This window comes from Aythya fuligula, chromosome 1, assembly GCF_009819795.1.
Source record: "Aythya fuligula isolate bAytFul2 chromosome 1, bAytFul2.pri, whole genome shotgun sequence".
NCBI classification, from domain to species: domain Eukaryota; kingdom Metazoa; phylum Chordata; class Aves; order Anseriformes; family Anatidae; genus Aythya; species Aythya fuligula.
In genome coordinates, this window is record NC_045559.1 from 27,483,568 (window position 1) to 27,503,486 (window position 19,919).

General features: G+C 36.2%; 1 protein-coding gene across 4 annotated transcripts in view; it reads right to left on the reverse strand.

Annotated features, from left to right (window-relative positions):
- Positions 1 to 382: 382 nt before the first annotated feature.
- MDFIC (MyoD family inhibitor domain containing) overlaps positions 383 to 19,919 on the reverse strand; it is a 96,070-nt gene continuing 76,533 nt past the window's right edge. For all 4 annotated transcript variants that reach the window (XM_032194860.1, XM_032194844.1, XM_032194869.1 and 1 more), the window contains 2 exons: positions 12,378 to 12,653; positions 383 to 1,721 (listed from right to left, as the gene is read on the reverse strand). In XM_032194860.1, coding sequence (XP_032050751.1) covers positions 1,474 to 1,721; positions 12,378 to 12,653 — 524 coding nt within the window. In that variant the 3' untranslated portion in view covers positions 383 to 1,473. The remainder of the gene's footprint in view (positions 1,722 to 12,377; positions 12,654 to 19,919) is intronic.

Consider the following 19,919-nt stretch of genomic DNA (forward strand, 5'->3'; position numbering starts at 1 on the left):
AAGGTATAAATTTACTAGATCCAACAATCTCCAAATAGGAAATCTGAAGTGTAGGTAGGAAAGTTTCAGTATGTGAGATCAAGATGTACAGGTGGTTTTATGCAGAAAAGTTAACGAGCTACAGACATAGAGGGGAGAAACTAGCAAATGGGAAAGAAAATGGGTACCATTATTCCCTAAATCTGGGAATGTCGTAAACCTTTCTATGAGTTGGACTAAATTAATTTCAGAATTGCAAAGACAAAGACAGATTTTTCTCAGAAAGTCTTAATGGTATAATAGGGAAAAAATTGCCAACCAAATCCTAACTGTGTACTTACCAACTTTTCAAATCATATTATTTTTACATGAAAAGGATATACTTTTAAAATATATCCCTTTTTTACATAGCTTTTTTAAAAATATCACTTAAAACATATACAAAAAGCAAATGTAATATTCTCATATATGATGACAGAATTCCTTGATTGAGTCGGTTTTAATTTGGTCTTTCTATCCAGTTTAAATGGTGCAATCTTGTATGGATCATGCTCACACAATGAATAAATATTAAATTACATGATACTAACTGTAAAGCCACAAAACCTGGCAGGGCCTCTAATGTACAGATTTAGATTCTTGAGTTAACTTTTGATATTTTCCCCTTAATAGCCAAATTTTTAAGATTTGTTAATTTATTAGTCTATGGATATATTTCATGTCTACACAGATTTCCAAAGTCTGTTTCTAAAAAGAAGCATTTCAAGTAATATTAGTAATGAAGTAGAACAAAAGTTCTCTATTCTGTCTTGATTGATAACAATGAAACCTTGGTACTCTAATTGATAGTAAAATTTACATTGACTCCAGATTGCCAAATCTACATGTATTATTAACATAATATGAGGAATATCTCTCAAACAAATGAGATATTCAAAACAAAAGAAACATTGTCAATGTGACCATGGTAGCAAAACCAACAGTAGGTTAGTGGTGTTGAGAACTGAATTTAGTTTATAGAACAAGGTTAGTTTGAACCCAAGGAGACCGAAACAAAGACATTTTGCTTTTAAGAATTCCTGTAAAGGAATGTTATTTATGTAGGCATTTGAGCATTTAAACATTAAAGTAGGTAAAGGCAAATACTTAAGGCTTTGCCCTGTAGTCTTTACTCCAACTAAAATCTGTCACTACATTCAAATGGCAACTTTGCCCTCATATATTGCCTGCAGTATCAGGCCTATAATTCAGTTTCATTAAAATCTTCCATTTGCAAAGCCAAAAGGAAGCTGGAATGTAGCTTGAGTTTCACATACAAAACTATACAACTTGTGTTAGAAGACAGATTTGAGGACTGCTTACAAAAAATATTTATATATAGGGAATGAACAGTGCAATACCAGTTGGTTGTGTGAAAATCTTACCTTGTCTTTCTTCAAATGTATTTAAAGAAAAGCTCTCCAGTTTTTAAGAGATTAGAAAGGAATAAGTATTTCAGGATGGGAAGCAGATCCCACAGCATTCCATGCAGATCTCCAAGCAATCTGAAGATTCACAACATGCATCCATTATGCCACAGTCCATGTCACAAGGGCAGTTACAGTCATCTCCCATCTCGTCCCCACAGCAACAGCAGCAGGCCTCCGATGTGCAGATGCCACAGGATGCTTGTCCCAGAACAATGTTACAGAGAGTGAGAAATTCACAGAACAAGCAAGCCAGGATACAGTGAACACAGCAATCTTCACATATACCAGTTCAGTAGAATGTCACACATTAAAAAAAAAAAAAAAAAAAAAAAAAAAAAAGAGAGAGAGAGAGAGAAAATTTAAAATATTATTCTAAATACAGATGCATCACAATGTCAGATAAGTTCTTGAAAGACAATGATTCACAATAGACATAATCTAACACCATAAAGAACATGTTTCCTATCTTCAAGGTCACTTATGCAGCCTAACATCTCCTATTCAATTACCAGTTTTGGTGAGTTTTGGTGTAAGCTTCTTTTCTCCAAATCATTTCATGAAAATTCCAAGTATTAAATGTCCACTTAAATTTATTTCTTCAGACATTTATTATGTAAAATATCCATATCCATGATCCCCAGTCCCAATTACTTTGTTTCAGGGGAATTCACACCTATACCTGAATGTCAATATGCATCTCTCTCAAGTACTATTAAATTACATAAGGTAACCAGAAAGGTAACTCACTGTCAAAAAAAAAAAAAGGCACCAAAAGAATTAACTTAATGGAATTTATTCAACTATGGAATAATTTCAAACATGTGATATGTCTGTGAGACAGGACAGAAAAACACAAACACTGGAATTAAACATGGAATTAAACAGTTTCAATGAAATTGAAACTGAAGAGTGAGGGATTTGTTTTCACTGTCATATAATCACAAAATGGTTTGGGCTGGAAGGGACCTTAAAGATTCCAACCCCTGCCATGGGCAGGTGTCTCCCACAAATCCCATTACTCAAAGCCGCAACCAGCCTGGCCTTGAACATTTCCAGGGATGAAGCATCCACGGCTTCTCTGGGCAACCTGTTCCAGTGCCTTCCCCCCACCTCAGAGTAAAGAAATTCTTCCTTATATCTAATCTAAATCTTCCCTCTTTCTGTTTAAAACCATTACCCCTTGTCCTGCCCTCTTTAAGTACTGGAAGGCCACTATAAGGTTTCCCTTGAACCTTCTCTTCTCCAGGCTGAACAACCCCAACTCTCTCAACCTGTCTTTGTAGGAGAGGTGCTCCAGCCCTCTGATCATCCTCCTCTGGACCCACTCTAACAGGTCCATGCCCTTTGTGCTGAGGGCCCCAGAGCTGAGCGCAGCTATTCAGGTGGGGTCTCAGAAGAGCAGAGTAGAGAAGGAGAATCAATCTCTCCCAACTTGCTGGCCGTTCTTTTGATGCAGCCCAGGATACGACCGCTTTCTGGGCTGCAAGCACACACTGCTGGGTCATATTGAGCTTTTCATCCATCATCACCTCTCAGATCCTTCTCCACAGAACTGCTGTCAATTCACTTATTGCTGATCCTGTATTCATGCTTGGGATTGCTCCAACACAGGTGCAGCGTCTTGCAATTGGTCTTGTTGAACTGCATGTAGTTCACACAGACCCACCTCTGGAGCCTGTCAAGGTCCCTCTGGATGGCATCCCTTCCCTCCAGCATGTCAACCACACCACACAGCTTGGTGTCATCTACAAACTTGGTAAGGGTGCACTCAATCCCACTGCCCATGTCACTGACAAAGAAGTTCCATAGTGGATCCAGTAAAGATCCCTAAGGGATACCACTCATCACTCATCTCCACCCGGATATTGAACTGTTGACCACAAATCTTTGAGTGTAACCATTCAGGCAATAGTAAGTATATAATGTCTGTGAAGCATATTTAATTTGTAAGAGGCAGTGTACAGCCAGCCCAGAAAGAAAATGGAAACTTTAAAATACACAAAACATTCAGTTGGAGAATATTGTTCTTTCATAAACAGCTTTCATTTTTCTTCTTACAGCTTGCAAGCCTTTAACTCCTTTATCCACAGATATTTGAAGATTGGGAAGTTGTTCTGGGGAAAATATCCTGCATCATCTCATCCTTTCTGTTCCTAGAGTCCCTCACAGGTATCTGCTATGAGAGGCCATTAGCAAAAACAGGATTTTGAAGTATGCAGACATTTCCTCTGACCAAGTACTGAATCTTCATAGAAATCACAGGTTGGAGGCTCTTATTTTGGGGGAAAGCTTGCAATTACTTGCAGTACTAATACAATTACCAAGACTCTAAAACATATTTATAATATCTAAAATGATGGAGTAACCCTGGCAAGTATCCTGATTGAATCAAAGTATCACTAACATTGCAGAAACTGACTGCAGGATAGAATAGAGCTGATTTTACACTAGCAAGCTGTTGTGATTTAACCCAGCCAGCAGCTAAACACACAATACTCACAGCAATGCAGCTCACAGTTCAACACCACTTGCAAAATCTTTCCCAAGAATGAAAACAACTACCTGAATCCTTAGTCCACACTACCTCCACAATGCTGCAGATGGATTTCTCCTAATTACTACGTCAGTTAGATCCAAACTTATCTTGGGAATGCCTGTACTGCAATGTCGTCACAGTCACAACATACACAATGAGCTTATATACCCAAGTGAAAAAGAAAATTTAAACATCAAAAAAAAGAAGAAAAATGCAGGTAAGATTGAGCTATTTTTAAAGACAATTGTTGCCTGTACTAAAAAGGCTGCTTTTTCCTAGGAAATGCTGTCACTAAATAAATGACCTTCATAGAAAACACAGAAGATATGTGAAATAAAGCTGGGGAGTATCCGTTCACTGAAGAGGACCAAAGCCATACCAATAGCGATTAATTAGCTGGTTGTCATGGAGATGGTGTTAAATTTGTTCAGGTACAATCTCCTTTCAGATTTTCTTTTAATGCAAAGGAAAAAGAAAGATAAAGAAGCCAAGAGTTGTATCTAAGAAGCCCTCATATTTGAAGAACTGAGATTTTTAGTATTTTACATCTTTAAAATACAACTGCAAGAACCAAGTACCATAACAAATTTTGTTCTACAAATAACTTTTAAACAAAACACCTTAATAAAACTTCATGAGCATCAGTATTAAAAACAAGATGCTCAGACAAATCTTGCATGCTTCATACAGGGATATGTAAAATTGAAGGGTAAGAACTAAACATTTATATAAATTATAACATATATATTTTTTGATGGACAACAATTCATAAATTAAACCAAAAGGGACTGCACTTTCCGGCACTTTTCTGGAAAAAAAATAATAATTTCCCTTTACACTTATCGTACACTAATCAATACTTAAACGTAGAGGTCATGTTGGTTTAAATTATGATATTTCCAAGGTAACAGCTACCAAATATGGCCCAAGATAACAGAAAGAAATAACAATTTTTTGCCTTTGCCTTTAATGCTATAGCACAAACTCAGTGAGGATCTTTCCATCTCTTCTTCACTGACTGAAACGCTAAAAGAATTTTTTTGTTGTTGTTTATTTTAATTTCCTTGTGTATTCAACACTTGGCAAAACATGCTGTTACCTAGCTCTGCCTGACCAGCTGAATTCAGAATCACGACTCTAAAAATCAGCAATACCTTTTTTCTGGATGGATTGTTGGAAGAATTACTTTCATGTATGACTCCTACTTCTTAGCTTATTGATGCAATTATAAATAAGATGAAAAGATGCAGTCATGGTGTTTTTTGTAATAGCAGTGACACAAGACCTTAATGTCTCATAACATATCTCCAGGGTCCAAGGTTCAGGCTGGATGTTAGGGAAAGGTTATTTACTGAGAGGGTGGTTGGGTACTGGCACAGCCTTCCCAGCGAGCGGTCATGGCACTGAGCCTTCCAGGGCTCAAGAATCATTTGGACAATGCTCTCAGACACAGGGTCTGATTTTTGGGTAGAGTTGGGCTTGATGATCGCTGTAGGTCCCTTCCAATTCAGGATATTCTGTTTCTATGATTTTATATCTATATATTATACAAAACTTACACATTCTTGACTAGTACCCATATTCATACCCCAATCTGCCAGTTTCAAAGAAAAATTTATAGAGTTTAAAATACTTCCTTTGGTTGCTGTTGTAGGATGCCATGATCAGAGAAAGCCATCTGTGAAGAAGATACTATATAAAACTCCCAAAGAGAGAATACCAGGTTTATCAATACCATGTTGGAGACCACTAATATATATTCTACTGTTTGCACTCCCTGATAATTCTTCCCTGGTACCAATACCAACTAATTTAACATGTTAAGACTATACTTAATTTCCTCTCTTTGAACTTACTACATCAAAATCCTAATAGTTTTTGCAGATAAGTGAATAGTGGAACAAATTATTCCAATTGGAATTAAATGTAATTTATATATTTGGAAAAAAAAAAAAGTAAAAAGTAAATTTGATGATCTTAAGACCTGATAACATGTTTTCTAGAAACTTTGAGCATATTTTAGCCTTTTTTGTTAAAGAAATGATACAGCAATATAAGTTGTGACACAACACCTATGTTACCTTAAAGAGTAGCTAGTTTAAAGTGATATAAGTGGCATTTTTTTTTTATTTTATTAATATTTTTTAGGATAAAAGTTTTTTTTTTTAATTTTTTTTCCCCATTAGAGATAGTCATGAAAATGAGAATTAGGGGTGCCCTTTTACTAAGGACCAAACTGCTTCTTCCTTGCTGTTCATGATGCAGCAATGTTGATAAATAGTTAACTTCTAAGTTTCTTGGAATTTAAGTTTTCACTTAAATACTTTCACAGAGAGAGAAGAAATTAGTCTATTTCTCATTACATAAGACCACCATTAATGAAGACTTTCCTCCAGACTTCCAAACTACACCATGCCAGTCAAAACATTGTATCACATTTGTTGAGTAGGATTCAAGCTCCCAGAAACTATGCTGGATGACATAAATTATGATAGGCTTGGTCTGTAGGCGCTGAGAATATATCTTATTAGACCAACCCACTGTTAGTGGAAAAAAACAGATTCACTTTCAGACACACAATCTCATCCACAATTACCTTTTCATTATTATCCTGGGATAAAAGTTCAACCTGAAGTTAAAAGGGTCATCTCATGCAGCGTTTTTAAATACCAGTGTAAGTAAAGCTGTTTAAAGCTGTTTCCTTAGACTTTTGGCACATCCCCAAAAGTCACAGATTTGTTAGGAAACTTCATGAAAACTCTTAAAACAATGCCAAGGCAAATAGAAGCTCAGCAAACTTGTCCAAGTTTTTGTTGCTTAGATCATACATGTAATTCCAGCTACCTTGCGCTGATGTAGCCAGTGTATATGTTACAAATAATACCTACTTTAACTGGGCTATAAACGTTATCTCAGACAATATCCAGACTAGCAGTTTAAAATCTCTTAAAACTGTTTATCCACTGATACTCAAATCCCAGGGAGCCCCACATTATATCTCATCATGGTTATAATAGCTATGTTCAATTAAAGAAAAGAAATAATATTAGCAATGAAACAGCTTTAATTTTTGTCTATGTACATGTCTTCAAACATTTGCACATTACTTTTTATTTCTAAAATCTTTCCATACACACATTGTTCTGATATCTAATTTCTTTTAAATACTCACACATATGTTTCTTTTATTTCAGCTTCCCTTTTATCCCCTCCTTTTCATTTTTATGAAAAGATGCAGCTTTGCTTAAGAAACAGATTTTAAGAGAACTATCATCTAAACTGTACAAGATCTGCAGAAGTTAAACTGAAAAAAGTGTACAGAGAAGCACACAGGCAGGCTGATCTGTGCTGCTTTTGTAATGCTTGACACTAACCTCTCACAAACTGACCCAATAAGCTTTCATACCAAGCAGGCAGGTCACATATGATAAAAGGTTTCCCTGTCTGTAATGGTAAATAAGCTCACTTACAGCATTCTGACCTTGGTCAGCTTTTTACTAACTATATCCACGGAGTTCAGACAACTCAAAACAAATCTCCAGGCACTCTGCTGTCTCACAGCAAGAATCAAAAAAGGGCAAACCCGCAATCAAAGTGCCAGTTGAGGTCCTCAGCGGGTGTTCGTGCCGGGCCCCCGCAGCGCCCTGAACAGAAGCCCCAGCAGGCGCTGTAGGCTTCCTGCCACCGGCGCAGGCAGGGATAAGCCGTGGCCAGGAATAATAGCCCTGGCCAGATCAGCACAGCACTCAGCTACAAACAGGAGGTGAGCCATGGAGAAACTGCCCCAGCCCACATTTCTAAAAGGTGTGTGTTACCCAGAGGTGGGATGTCAGCTTACAGAGCAGCTACACGTGCGCTAACACAATGCCATGCCCATAATATGTGGAGCTCCTGTGCAGCTTCTGCTTCCCATCCTCTTTTAGAAAATTCACCATGTCCACTAAAATTCTGAAATAAAAAGAAGAAAACCAGAAAGAATAAACTGACATGTCAGATGGAGTATAACTATCCCTGGAAAACAGAGGTCCATTTCTTTAGATGGGGGTCAATAAGGTTACAAATCATGACAGGTGATATTTCAGCTTTTTAAAATAGAAAATGATCATCTCTCTTGATCAAGAAAATTAAAATATTGCCTGAACAGGCAAAATGAACAGAACACTGCAAAATCAATAGAAACTTTCATCAAAGCCTATATTCTAAACTCTTAATACAGACGTAACCTTGGAAGAAAAATGATCCAGGTTCTTTATGTTAAACATACAGAAATACTATGAAACGTGCCAATTTACAATACCTAAGACTTCCTTCAAATCTGCAGCTTTCGTTCCCATTGTTCATTAAGGCAAATACTGACACTAGTTAGATGCCAGCTGGACTGTGACCTTATAAAATGGATGCTGTGGAAAGATCTTTCTTCATTGCAGGCCCTGTGTTCCACTCGCTTGTTTAACAAATGTGTAAAACATGTGCCAAGATTTCTATGCAAGCAAAAGTACAAACCATGCTTAAAACACACTGCTTTTCAAAATATATTTTTTTTTAAATGATAGTTTTGACCATATGATAATGTTAGTTGCCTGACTGACAACTGCCTTCTGACACAACCTTGTCTAACAAACAGTTTAAAGTACTAAAATACTTCTTGCTCAGACAGAACTCCAGTTTAAAGCAAGTTCCAAAAGATAACAATGGAAATTTTGGCAGAAGTAAAGAGATTTGCAGGATATTGATTAAGTAGCTGTCTAAGGGCTGATAGGGCCGATTTCAGAAGTGCATGTAAGAAATAATAAAAAAGAAAAAAAAAAAGAAAGAAAATTAAAGAAAAAAGAGGGAGAAAGCAGGAGAGAAAATGAGAAAAGGAGAGAACAGGAGAGAAAGAAAGGATGAAAGAGAAGGAAAGAAAATTTGAGAAAGAGAGAGAAAAAGAGAGTGGGAGAAAGAGGAGGGAAAGAATGAGAGAAAGAGAGGAGAGAGGAGAAAGAAAAAAGAAAAAAAAGGGAGAAGAGAATGGAAGAAAGGGAAAGGGGGAAGGGGAAGAAAAGAAAGGGAAAAAGCTCCTTTGTACCTTTGTATATGCACATACACACACATGCTGCAAGCTTTATCTACCTCTCTCCTGCATCTAGCTATCTAGCTTTATTAAACTTCCAGTGACCTATTTTGGGGAAAAAAAAAATAATAATAATTGGAAAGAAGATGCCTTGTCCTGCCTCTCTGGTTTAGGGAGCCTGAAAAGGAATGAAATAAAGATCTGCCATACATAAAGGAGTCTGGCTCATGATCTGCTTACAGTAGTTTAATGAGCTATCCTGTCCAGATGAGCACAGTAGTTGCATGTTCTCAGCGTTTCAAATATGTTAAGTGCTAAACTCAGTGCTAATCTAAACTCAGATTATGACAGGTTGTCAGAATTTTAGTTGCTACCCTAACAATCGTAGTAATCTGTGAGGTCACAGCAACTTGACCACAAGTGAGAGCTCCATTTGAAAATTTGTGTTCCTTCTCTCCACCATTAACTTCTTTTAAAAAAATGCTTTATTTAAAAAAAAAAAAGAAAAAAAAAAAAGTTTATCATCAAGCTTTATACATTCTTGGTAGAAAAGCTCGGCTTGTACATGTATTTTACAAAATAGTTAGTGTTTATTTCATTTTGCCCCTTCTCTCCACCTATTCTGTTAATTAAATTCCTCTTCCATCCCGCCACTGCCCAGTTTCTTTTCACCTTTCCTTCTCCAGCCCTGGGTACATCGTTATTATTTGTGTCCCACCATTCTGATACACTTGTATGTACTCAGTTTACCTCTCTCTTTTCATTTCCTAACACGTAGATTTACTGTTCAGCTGCCTCTTTGCTGTCTCCTTTAGATTTCCTTCCTTCTTTAAGTTGCTTTGGACTGTTCCTCCTTTCTTCTCCCCTTGTGTGTAGTTAAACAGAAACTTCCAAAAGCAGCAACTAAATTGTCTCGTTTTTTTTTTTACTCATTTTCAATTTCTTTTTCAGGTTTCCAAGGTTGCTCTGTGCTACATATCATAGGTGCAAAGTGACAATTCACTTTGCCAGTAGTCTACAGACCACAGTTTTGCAAGAACTGTGACACTTCTGACACAAAACATTTTAAATATCATTAACATTATTATATAAATTAAAATATATATATAATCATTTTTTCACTGCAGTGAAACCTATCCAGTCCTTTTGAAAATTCCTTAGAACTGAAATAGTGTTTAAAAACTGATTTTTAAAAGAGAAACTCCAACTCTTTCATAATTCCTTTGTGTTTTTTTGTTGTTCGTTTTTTTGTTTTTATAGTGTAAGTCATGGAGCTGAGTAAGATTTCTTCAGGGATGATATGGATTAATAATAGATGCAGACGAAGAGCAGAGTTAGTGAATGCACTTACACCCTCCTAAGCCTCACTGGATGTGAAGCGTTTCTAAACAGCGTATCTTGGAATGCTGACTTGACTCCATGGTCTAGATCTTCATATAAAAATGCAGATGGCAGAGGGAGGAGAGGGGAGGGGAGGAAAGGGAAAAGAGACAATTTCAAATAGTTTCCTATCTGATCCATCTTTCTGTGAATCTTTTCAATAGTTTCTACAGAAATGTCATTAGATCAAGAATACAGAACTGTTCACAAAAAATACCTCTGCCTACAAAAGTAAGATTCAGAATATGAAGTTGTAGAACTTGTGTCCAAATTAATTTGTGTATACCATCTCAAAAGAGTGTCTATGAAATCCTCAGTCATAGTACTTATTAGTGGTACTAATTAGTACTTATTACTTAATAAGTGGTACTTATTAGTACTTATTATTGGTTTAAATGCAATTAAACTGCAATTTTAGAAGAAAAAGGAAGTGTTAACCATAAATAAGTATATAAGGGCATGGACAGAACAGAACCTATCTCTGTATAATGCTAGAATTTCTTTCTCGGAGTTTGAATATCTTAAATTTAGCAACTGCCACTTTGTATCAGCTATGTGAACAGATCTATTTTTCTTGACGTCCAGTTTTTTGATATTGCATGAATGAAAAATATATAAGAAAAATGCAAGGCTGGAGGATGAACTGTTTTTCACATAACGGGAAGAGAGAAGGGGAATATAGCAAGAATGAAATCTCAGTTTTGGAAAGAACTTTTAGAACTGAAAGCACAAGTCAAAAATAACATTAGGTTCTTGAAGATATATATGAAAATAAACCACAGCAAGGAAGACCAGCCCATGGCCCAGTACAAATGAAGCTCTACTTGATATTATTACATAGATGCACGCAGTAGGCTTGATTGAAGTAGTAGAAGCCAAAAGAAGTCAGTCCACTGAAATCAGTGGGTTTCACCCAAGCCACTACATACTTACAGTCTTTCTGATCCCTTTTGCTTCCATCCACACTGAGAATCCTCCCCATTTCACTGAACAGTACAGCCTCCTGTTTTTCTGCGAATCTGTGTCTTTTCTTACCCCCCAAGATTTTTATTTATTTATTTATTTATTTTAACTAGATGCACCTATGGATGTGACCTGCATTCTGAAAGAAAGCCTGCCTCAAACCAATAAAATTTATAGAGCTTCTGCACCCTTCCTGTAATGGGCAGGAGCAAAGCTCTCTGAGTATATTAGTGCTAATGGGAAGGCAATAGATTGAGTAGAGGCTCAGGAACTCTGGGACCATTAGAGTAATTGCAAGCAGTGAAAACACACACAGAGCTGAAAAAAATATGGCAAAATTATTTACTTTTGTTTATTTAAGCTGTGCATAGGGAATATGAAACTTTTTCATTAAAGTATTTACAGCCTAAATATAGCATAAGACACATTCATCATCAAAGCACATTTCTAAATTTTATTATTTAGTGTTCAGACCTCACAGCTAGTCAGAATATCTCCTAACAGAACATTTTTAAAAACTAACTCTACTGTCATGGAACCTGCCATTGTTAAGTATTAACAATGTAGTAGTTACTATGTATTTAAGCATACAATTAAGTATACAATTAAGTATGTGTATGTTATGTGTAGTATGTTATGAAATAGTGCTTTAACATTTTTCTGGTGTACCCGTTACGCCATTAACTGGAATTTCTATCAGTTCAGGATACTAACTACAAAGAATTAAACATCACCAGACTATGCTGGCCAAATGTTTGAGAGCAAGAAATCTCCCATTGCTTCAATTTCCTTCAAATACTTAATATTTTCCTTTGGGGAAGTAACTTATGTTTTATCATAATGATTTCTATTTGCTTCTGGAGCATGAGTCATGCTCTTCAATTACTTTGAGTTGATTGTGTAATTATTAGTGAGAATGGAGTTTGGCCAGTCTTTATTCAGTTTGGTTTTTTTTTGGTTGTTGTTTTTTTTTTTTTTAATAAAAAAATCTACTTACCTTCAGGTGAAGTACCTGGCTTTTGAGAAAATGCAGAGCTTATTTTACTCTTCTTGCTGCCGTCACTGTTGACAGACAAGGTGGACTGAATTTTTCTGTGCATTTTTTCTGAAACAGGAGATGAAAGTTTTCTGTTGTCTGCAGATGCATGCTTGACCCCATTGTGAATTCCACTTCCATTACTCAGGCCCACATGGCCGTTTTGTACTTTGCCACTTTCTTCCTCACCCCTTTCCAGTGCTGAAGTATTTGGCTGAGGCAAGCGTTGAGGTTGTGCTTAAAATGAAATGGAAAGAAAGTGTTAATTAAAACTGTAAATTGATAACTGAACATTTCAGGCAAGACTGGGAATTCTTTGTTCTTACTGTTCTGAGAACAGATTGAAAAGTTAACATCTTCCATCAAAACAAGAAAGCAAAAAATATCCCTAAATTAAAAATGATTACAATTAAATTATTAAATTTAACCATTATTAAATTATTATTATGTAATTAAAAATATATATGCTGCATGTCTAGATGAGACGTAGAATCCCCATTCAACACTGCGCTGTTTCATAGGTTTCTGAACTAGACAGAGAGAACAAGATAACCAATGGGAAGAAGTAAAAAGTCGGGAATGGGAACAAAAAAAGTATTAAAACTGAGGTAAAGTTGGGCTAAAGAAAGCCAGATGAAGAATGGGAGGAAACACAAACAATAAGGAGAAAATTGTACAGAAAAGATAGAGACTGCAGAAAGAGAAGTGAAACTACCAGTTAGCCAGCCTGCCAGTCTTCGGAAAATAACCAGAGTGACAAGGCTGAAAGGCAGCTACCAGCTACCAGTATATTAGATATGAATAGGAGTAGTCTGGTAACTAACACCAGATGGAGCTTAAACTAATGGATTGCTGGGAAGAACAAAAACAGTCACAATCTTCAAGAAGCTTAAAAAACAAAACAAAACAAAAAAACACCACCACCAACAACAACAAAAAAAAATAAGTTCTGAAACTAATTAAACTATAAAGATAGTAACACAACCAGATTTCATAATCATAAAGCATCAGACCAATCACATCTCCTAATCAAAATACTGTTATCTTGCTTGGACATAAAGAGGTTTTCAAGAAGGCCTATCTTTGACTATTTATAAATTTAATGTCAAGAAAAAAAGCCATCCTCCCTTCCCCAACCCCCCAATTTTTCTTTAAGACTTTCACTGAACTCTCAGAGAGATTAGACAACACCAGTAGCAAAAGCAAACACTGTTCAGCACTGCAATTCATTCTCTTTTTAAACAATTCATGTAAATTTTCTGATGATTTCACAGTATAGCTTTGTATGCATATTATATATATGTAGTGTATTATTTTACATAAAATATACATTTTTAAAAGTGTAGGTAATTTTAGTTTCATTTAAAGGAAACAGCTACACTGTTCACTTCAGATACACATGATTAAACTTTTGGACAAATACTAAAATACTACCAATAGCCACAAAGATGATCAAGGATTGGAGCACCTCTCCTACGAAGACAGGCTGAGGGCATTGGGGTTGTTCAGCCTAGAGAAGACAAGACTCTGGAGAGACCTTAAAACAGCCTTCCAGTACCTAAAGGGCGCCTGCTGTAAAGCTGTGGGTGGGACTCTTTGTCAGGGGGTGTAGTGATAAGCAGTAATGGTTTTAAACTGAAAGAGGGTAGATTTAGATTAGATATAAGGAAGAAATTCTTTACTATGAGGGTGGAAAGGCACTGGAATAGGTTGCAGATGCCCTGGAGGTGTTCAAGACCAAGTTAGATGAAGCCCTGAGCAACCTGATCTAGTGGGAGGCATCCTTGCCCATGACAAGTTGGAAGTGGGTGATTTTAAGGTCCCCTCCAATCCAAACCATTCTGGAATTCTATCAGGACACACAGACCAGTATGGTCTTTAAAAGGACTCCCAGTTCTGAATTTGCCTAATAAAGCCTCAACACTTCCCTTTTATCAAGGACACTGATATCATATATACATTGCTTCCTCCAACTATCATTTAGTTGTCCAGATTAAACTTTAGATTAATCTTAAACTAAATCTTGGTTTAAATATTGAAAAGGAAAAGCAAAAAAAAAAAAAAAAAAGAAAGAAAAAAAAAAGGAGGGGGGGATGTTGTTTGTTTTTATTTTCCATTTGACATTTTTAGTCAGAGCAAATAAGATTTTGAAAATATACCCTACACTGTGCAAATCAGTCTAGGCCAAAGTAACACCAACTGTAAACCTGCTTTACAAAAGTGAAAAGTTTCTGTTGCAGGTAAGAAGAGAAGGGCTAGAGGAACATTTATGCTATTAGACTCCCCAAAGATGCAGCAGTGACAAAGATTATTACCTTCCGTTGGTAACTGCTCGTGAGCTTCCAGGCCAACAGAGCAGGAGTACAAAGGTATCCTTACACTTGAACTAACTTGCCTAAAAATGTTTTCAATGGCAATACCAAAGCTGCTCTTCCTTTCAGTTTTGCATTATTGCTTGAAAAATGTATGAGCAGAAGCATAGGCAAGGTACTTTCTTGCCTCTGGAATTAAATTCCAGCACATATTTGCTGTTTACATTTCCAGACTATCATGGGAACCCCAAAACAAGTTTTTTAGTTTTCTCTTGCCTAAAATAGGAGCAGACTCACTACCTGCATAAGTCTCTAAAGTTTCTAAACTGACAGTTATGATCTTTTTCAAGACAGATAAATTGGTGGTAGCATTTTGCACTTGTTTATGTATTTCTGGTGCTTTCAACAGCATAAAACCATTAGAGAGTGTCCAAAGGCAGGCTATAAAGATGGTGAAGGGTCCAGAGGGGAAGATGTATGAGGAGCGGCTGAGGTCCCTTGGTTTGTTCAGCCCAGAGCAGAGCAGGCTGAGGGGAGGCCTCATGGCGGCCTGCAACTCTCTCAGGAGGGGAGCAGAGGGGCAGGCTCTGGACTCTGCTCTCTGGGGACAGCAACAGGACCCAAGGGAACGGCATGGAGCTGGGACAGGAGAGGGTCAGGCTGGGGGTTAGGGAAGGTTCTGCACTCAGAGGGTTGTCAGGCACTGGGACAGGCTCCTCAGGGCAGTGGTCATGGCACTGAGCCTGCTAGAGTTCAAGAAGCATTTGGACAGTGCTCTTGGACATGTTGTCACCCATTGATTTTTGGGTAGCCCTTTTGGGCATCTGGAAGTTGGACTCAGTGATCCTTCCAGGTCCCTTCCAATTTAGGATATTCTATGATTCTATTCCATGAGAAATTTTCCAAAATTCAATCTACAAAATTACAAGCTTTTTGAGTTCTTCTGTCAAATTGTGGGTGAATGGTAAGGCTTGGGGAATCTAAACAATTACTGTTTTTGCTTTTATTAGTATTTTTACTATGGTAGTGGGGGTTTTGTTTGCTTATTTTGGGGGGGGAGGGGGGGGGGAGGGAGGGTGTTAATAATAATCCTGTTCCCAAAGTACTCGCACTTCAATCTTTCAGCATTACCATACAACTTTTTAGCTGACTGGCTTTACAGTATTCACATATGATATGCAGGTCAAATCAAAATGGAATAAAACCCCAAATGGATTAGTTATCTCAATTTAAATTTATTTTAACTTTATTGATAATTTTGCACTAGGGAGACTTGAATCTTATGGTTAAAACACACTTGAAACCAATTAGGAACCATATGACCGCATTCTAGCATAAAGAACAAAAGCAATTGACAGTTCCAAGATTAAGCTACAACCACTCAGTTTAAAACAGAAATATTTTTACCTTATTTTTTAAAGGTTGTGTATATCTTAAAAAAAAAAAAGAAGTGTAATATGGGGAACGACACAATGCTTCTTAAAACATAGTGATACCCAGGGACTCTCACTCTCTCTTTAATGATCCACTGCTCTCATTCAGCTGTCTTTCTTTTTTCAAATCTTTACATATGTGACAGCTCTCAAAAGTAGACCATAGACCATCTGGCATTTTCAGAGGTGTAACTTGTGCAAATTCAGCTCTACTGGGAACACAATGCTATCTTCTGCCTGCGTTATAAAAGATACAATAGAATGTAGAACTTATGAGTTGTTTTGAATTATTCATTTTTTGCCTGTATATTCAAGAAATTTTACAAACTCTGCATTTTGTACTACATAATCACATGCGTTAAAGGTACAAAGAAACTTTTTGACACCTCTTTTCTACAGAAAGATGGCATTTTGTTTGATATGTGAACATTCAGTGCCTGTTATATCATTCTAAACAGGCCGTGTGCTGCTACAAAAGATCCCATTTTGCACTCTATGTATGAGCAAAAATTTTATTCTTGATATTCAGTAACTAATGCAATACACATCAAAATTTCAAATATGAGTTGTATGAACATTCAGCATCTTCAAATCAGTATGGCATTGGTCACTTACTGTATGCCAACGATTTTTAAAGAAATAAAAATCATTCCTCACACAACACAGAAATATTGTCAGTTTAAACATCCAGAATAAATAGTTTCAAATGTCCTAAGAAATGTGCTTTTTAGGTTAATATGTTTTTAATCTTTAGCAAAACCAGTACATTTAAGTCAATATTTTATATAGTACTAACACTAGTGGATTTTCAATAAGAATGATAAATATTGGATAAATGATTCAATAGATTGAATCTTTTTTGATAGAAAACTAGCAGATAATGTAGCTAGTAATAACTATACATGAATCTGCTGCCTGTGGAAAAGCAATAAAAAGCCAATATATTGCTATAGCATAAAATCTATTAGCATGTTTCACTGCTTCCTTGTCATTGGTTTCCTTGCAAAGTGGGCCTTAATACAGTAACTTCTGCTGTTATTTAACTGGCTTTACATAATAATTTAATTATAATGTTACTATCTGGTGAATAAATATTCAAATACTAAACACTTGCTATGATTCTGATGGTTTTAGATGAAGTTACTATGCACATTCTCATTTGGACTGTAAAATCCATAGCACATATATATTCACACTGACAATACATGGTTTACACCTCTAGAAAATAACAGCTATTCTTATGAGAAAAGTCCTGATGTATGCATTTAACAGAAAAATGTATGTAAACACAGGGAAATACTCAACAAAAAGAGGACAGTTTAAGCTATCATTAGGGATTTTAGACACAATACAAAAACAAACATCACAGAATACAGGCTCCTCAGAGTCAAAATGAATCAAAAGAAAACATCAGGAGGGAGATAAAAATTGAGACAGCTAATTAGTACCCTAATCACATCAAAAGCAATTCCAAGGCATCTGATACAGATGCCTATGGAGTTTGATAGGCTGGCCAATGTCACTGATGAAAAAAAAAAAAAAAAAGAAAAAAAAATTTCCACTGACAGCCTGGATCATCTGACTACATACCTGGAGAGGTAAGAGCACTGTTTTTCTTAGCTTATGACACATTAGTTCATGACATCAGATCAGGCCATAGAAACAATATTTTTGCAGGTGGACTAGGGTGGAATAAAAATGCAAAACTGGTGGGTGTAAAAAAAAATATAACCTTTGGCATTCTCACATATTGAGAAAATACGGAATAGTACTTCAGTTCAGAATATGCTTGTCAATTCTCTGCCTCCCCCAAAAAAGTTGCAAAAACATTAAGTGAATGAACTTTTTTTTAGGAAATAGAGAGGTCCTGCTTTGGTCCGTTAATGTTGAAAGGCAAGATCTGCATGCTAATTTGAGCCTGGAAAATTGTTTGATCTCAGCGGTAGCTGCTTCTACTTGCTCTGCATGGATCATGCTGAAGAGACCACATGGTAAGAAGGTAAGAATCAGGCCTCTGTTTCTTATCAGTACTTCATAACACAAACCCAGGCTTGAGGGGGAAAATAAAGCAAATGACAGATAGTCATGGATTTTACAGTAAAACTAGGAGCTACTTGTATTCTAGAGTAAAATTAAGGTGACTCCACATTGCTTCTGGAAAAGACATAAATTCCTAAGATATAAAAGGTGACAGTTCAAACTGACTAGCAAAAAATCTTACCTTTTCAAAAATATTACAAATTGTATGCATTTATATGCTCAATAAGCATAAAATTTCAGTGAAGCTGGAAGAACTCAAATATCTCAATCTCTCTTCCTCACCACATTTTAACTAAAATCCTGACTAGTCTCTATGCAGATCTTCAAACTACATCAATAGTTTTCTCTGCCTAGCTATCCAGAATATTAACAATCAGATTACAAGATGTACCTCTGAGTCAACCTGTGAAGTGGCTTTTGTCAGCAATTATTTTTGAATATTTTCTAGGACATAAATAGCATATAATGCAGCTTCCATATCATAGAAAGCATACATTAACTAAATAACAAGGTACCATCAAGGTACAATCTATCTTTTAAAATCAATTTTTTACACTGAATTTTTTATACCATGCTGACTTTACAAGGAAAACAAAGTTCCAACTAACAGCATCAACTACCTTTTAAGAATTGCTTCTTGTAAGACATGGGGACATCTTCAAATGAATACAATAAATTATTATGAAACAGGATGTTCTTTGTAAAGAAAATACTGTAGTAAAATTGCTGAGTTTTACAAGACCCACACTGAGAACACTTTGTTAAAAATATGTCTGAGAACACATCCAGAGAGCACCAGGTATAACAGCAACGGGGCTGTAAGGGGACAAAGGAAAAAGACATTTTAGCTTGTCAGCTCTCAGTCCATGAAGGGCTGACAAGAATGGCAAATACGTGTGTGCATGTGTGTTTATGGGTTGAGAAGGCGACATAAGTGTACAAGAAGGTGCTAAGAGTACTCTTAAATCTGTGCAAAGACACCTGCAGTGCCTTCCTCTGGAAGCTCTGCGGGACCTTACACATTGTTTGAAGGGTTGCAGAAATTGTTTAAAGATGTCTTTGACATACCCCAAAAGCAGCATTTACCACAGGGAAGCATGAAAAAGGCTGGTAGCCAGAGGTTTACAAAGTTGATAGGCATTTCCACTGAACATGTGGAGTGAATTTCTGTATTTACAAATCCTCTTCCCTGAAGTGTTTTTGGTTTTTCTTTTTTTCGTTCCCTTTTTTTTTTTTTTTTTTTAAATGAGGGAATGACTGCTTTTTTTTTTTTTTAATAACAGCAACAGCAAATTTTTTATCATTGCTGGATTGAGTGAGACTTTAACTTTTTTCAGTTACCTGTCTTTTAACAGTTATCTCAAAATACAAATATCTTTTTGTCTTCTAATTACCGTTAGAAAATACTCTTATCATACACAAATCTTGCCATCATTAGCAGTAGTTGTGTGAGACTGAAAATATTGACATCTATGATAAACTTTGCAAATGATATGTAAACTTTGCAAATGATATGTAAATTATTTCTAGACCACAACATAGAAATAAAAATTATTCACATAATGTGGTGGTTGATAAGCTACATCTACTTAAGGTGGAATACAGTTCTTACTGCAGAATACAGTTTTTCACTTCTTGAGAACAAACAAATGTAGCTTGATACTAAATAAAAAAAATAGAAAAACAACAACAACAAGAGAAGCGCCCATTCACACACA